The sequence below is a fragment of the Etheostoma cragini genome, unplaced genomic scaffold (assembly GCF_013103735.1).
Source record: "Etheostoma cragini isolate CJK2018 unplaced genomic scaffold, CSU_Ecrag_1.0 ScbMSFa_4423, whole genome shotgun sequence".
Lineage (NCBI taxonomy): Eukaryota > Metazoa > Chordata > Actinopteri > Perciformes > Percidae > Etheostoma > Etheostoma cragini.
The window spans coordinates 1-1707 of NW_023268795.1; the positions used below are offsets into that span (position 1 = coordinate 1).

At 44.1% G+C, this 1707-nt stretch overlaps 1 protein-coding gene across 1 annotated transcript; it reads left to right on the plus strand.

Moving 5' to 3' along the window:
* Nucleotides 1-19: 19 nt before the first annotated feature.
* Nucleotides 20-487, plus strand: LOC117941131 (serine protease inhibitor A3L-like; the record flags this gene model as incomplete). Its single annotated transcript, XM_034866222.1, has 2 exons — nucleotides 20-178; nucleotides 245-487. Coding segments are annotated over 2 exons (348 nt in total), but the record flags the coding sequence as incomplete, so codon positions are not given.
* Between the last annotated feature and the right edge of the window lie 1220 nt (nucleotides 488-1707).

Below are 1707 nucleotides of genomic sequence, written 5' to 3' on the forward strand. Positions count from 1 at the left end.
CCCCCCCCCCCCCCACCCAATATGTTTCAGGAGTCAAAATGTATATATTCCCAAGTTCTCAATCAAGACTTCCTACAGCCTGACCGATGTGCTGTCAGAAATGGGAATGACGGACATGTTTGGTGGTGATGCGAACTTCAGAGGCATTGCAGAGGCGCGAGGACTGTACGTCTCAGAGGTAAGGAACGTAAGTTTTATTTAACACGCATCATCCGGCTGTCGTCTCATGGACTCTGCGTTGCAGGTTGTGCACCAAGCCACGCTGGACGTGGACGAGACCGGCGCCACCGCTGCCGCCGCCACAGGCGTCTCAGTCGGATTGGAGTCTCTCGAGGTCCCCGTGAAGTTCGACCATCCGTTCATGGTCCTCATCGCTGAACGCAACGCGGAGAAGATCCTCTTCATGGGCAAGATCCTCAACCCGACCGTCTGATGGTCTCTTTGTCTCCTAGCTCAACTGTTGCATCTCACATATAAAAAGAAGTCAAACATTTTTGTTTCTTGCTTCATTGACTGTGGAAATAGTTTTTATATAATATTTGAAGGTAAAACAATGTATGGATCAATTGGTCCGATTATAAAAATACACTTGAGGTCGACAAACGGTCACTACACGAACCCGTCTGGTTCTAGGTGTTAAAATGATTTACTCAAGTAACGGTACTAATTGCACAAAGTGCAAATGCATGGGAAAGCTAACTGGAGTAAACAGTCTGAGTGTAAGTAGAAAGTACTCGATGCAGGACAAGCTTCACATTTTGGAAACTGGACTGTATTCTGATGGTCTTCTACAGAAGCTTTACTCACCTCACAGCTTAGTCAGTCCACCTTGGAGGGTTTAGACAAAGGTTGGCATGTCTTAGCGTGAATGCTGTATGATGCTACAATTTTATTTATAGTATCAATTCATAACAAGTTTCTACAAGGACCCAACAGGTCCAGTTTCCTCCAGAGCAAGCGACAGTGGCGAGGAAAAACTTCGTTATAGGCAGAAACCTCGGTCAGACCCTTGGTAGGCGGTGTCTGACGGGCTGGTTGGGGTTAGAATGAAGAGTGGAAATAACGAAGTAATACTTCATGGCATATCAGGGCCATGTGCAGCATTACAAGGCCCAGCAGGACGTAGCAGGGCAACGCAGAGTGTAGCGGGACCATGGCGACAGCTGCTACCATGATTTGGGATTACTGGCTTCAATGACTAAGAAGTAGGACTTGGTTAGTTTGGAATGGATGTCTTTGAGAAGTTGAATACAAAGACTTTATGTAAATTGTATTTCAGATGTTTCTGATTTAGCAGAAACTGCTGATGTAACTAGTACTAAACCAACCAGATTCTAGTTAAAGCCAACATGTCTTCACATGTAAAGTCTTTATTTCAACCAACGCTAGAGTTGTGATGGTTAAAGTGTGTGTGTGTGGTGATATTGCTGTTAGATGCTCTGTGATTGGACGGAGGAAGCGAGGTTGTCCAAACACACGAGCCCGCTGAGAAATGTGATTACGCAACAAAGTGATGCAACAACATAAACATAATCATTTATGTTACATCAGCTTTCTTCTAATTTAATTTGTTAATGTGAATTTTAGACATTTTGGTTAAAAGAAATCCAAATTTCTGACATACACACTTTTTGAAAATGGGTCAAGTCTGTGTGTGTGTGTGTGTGTGTGTGTGTGTTTCAGGGCTCTGGATGTTATCTGACACGT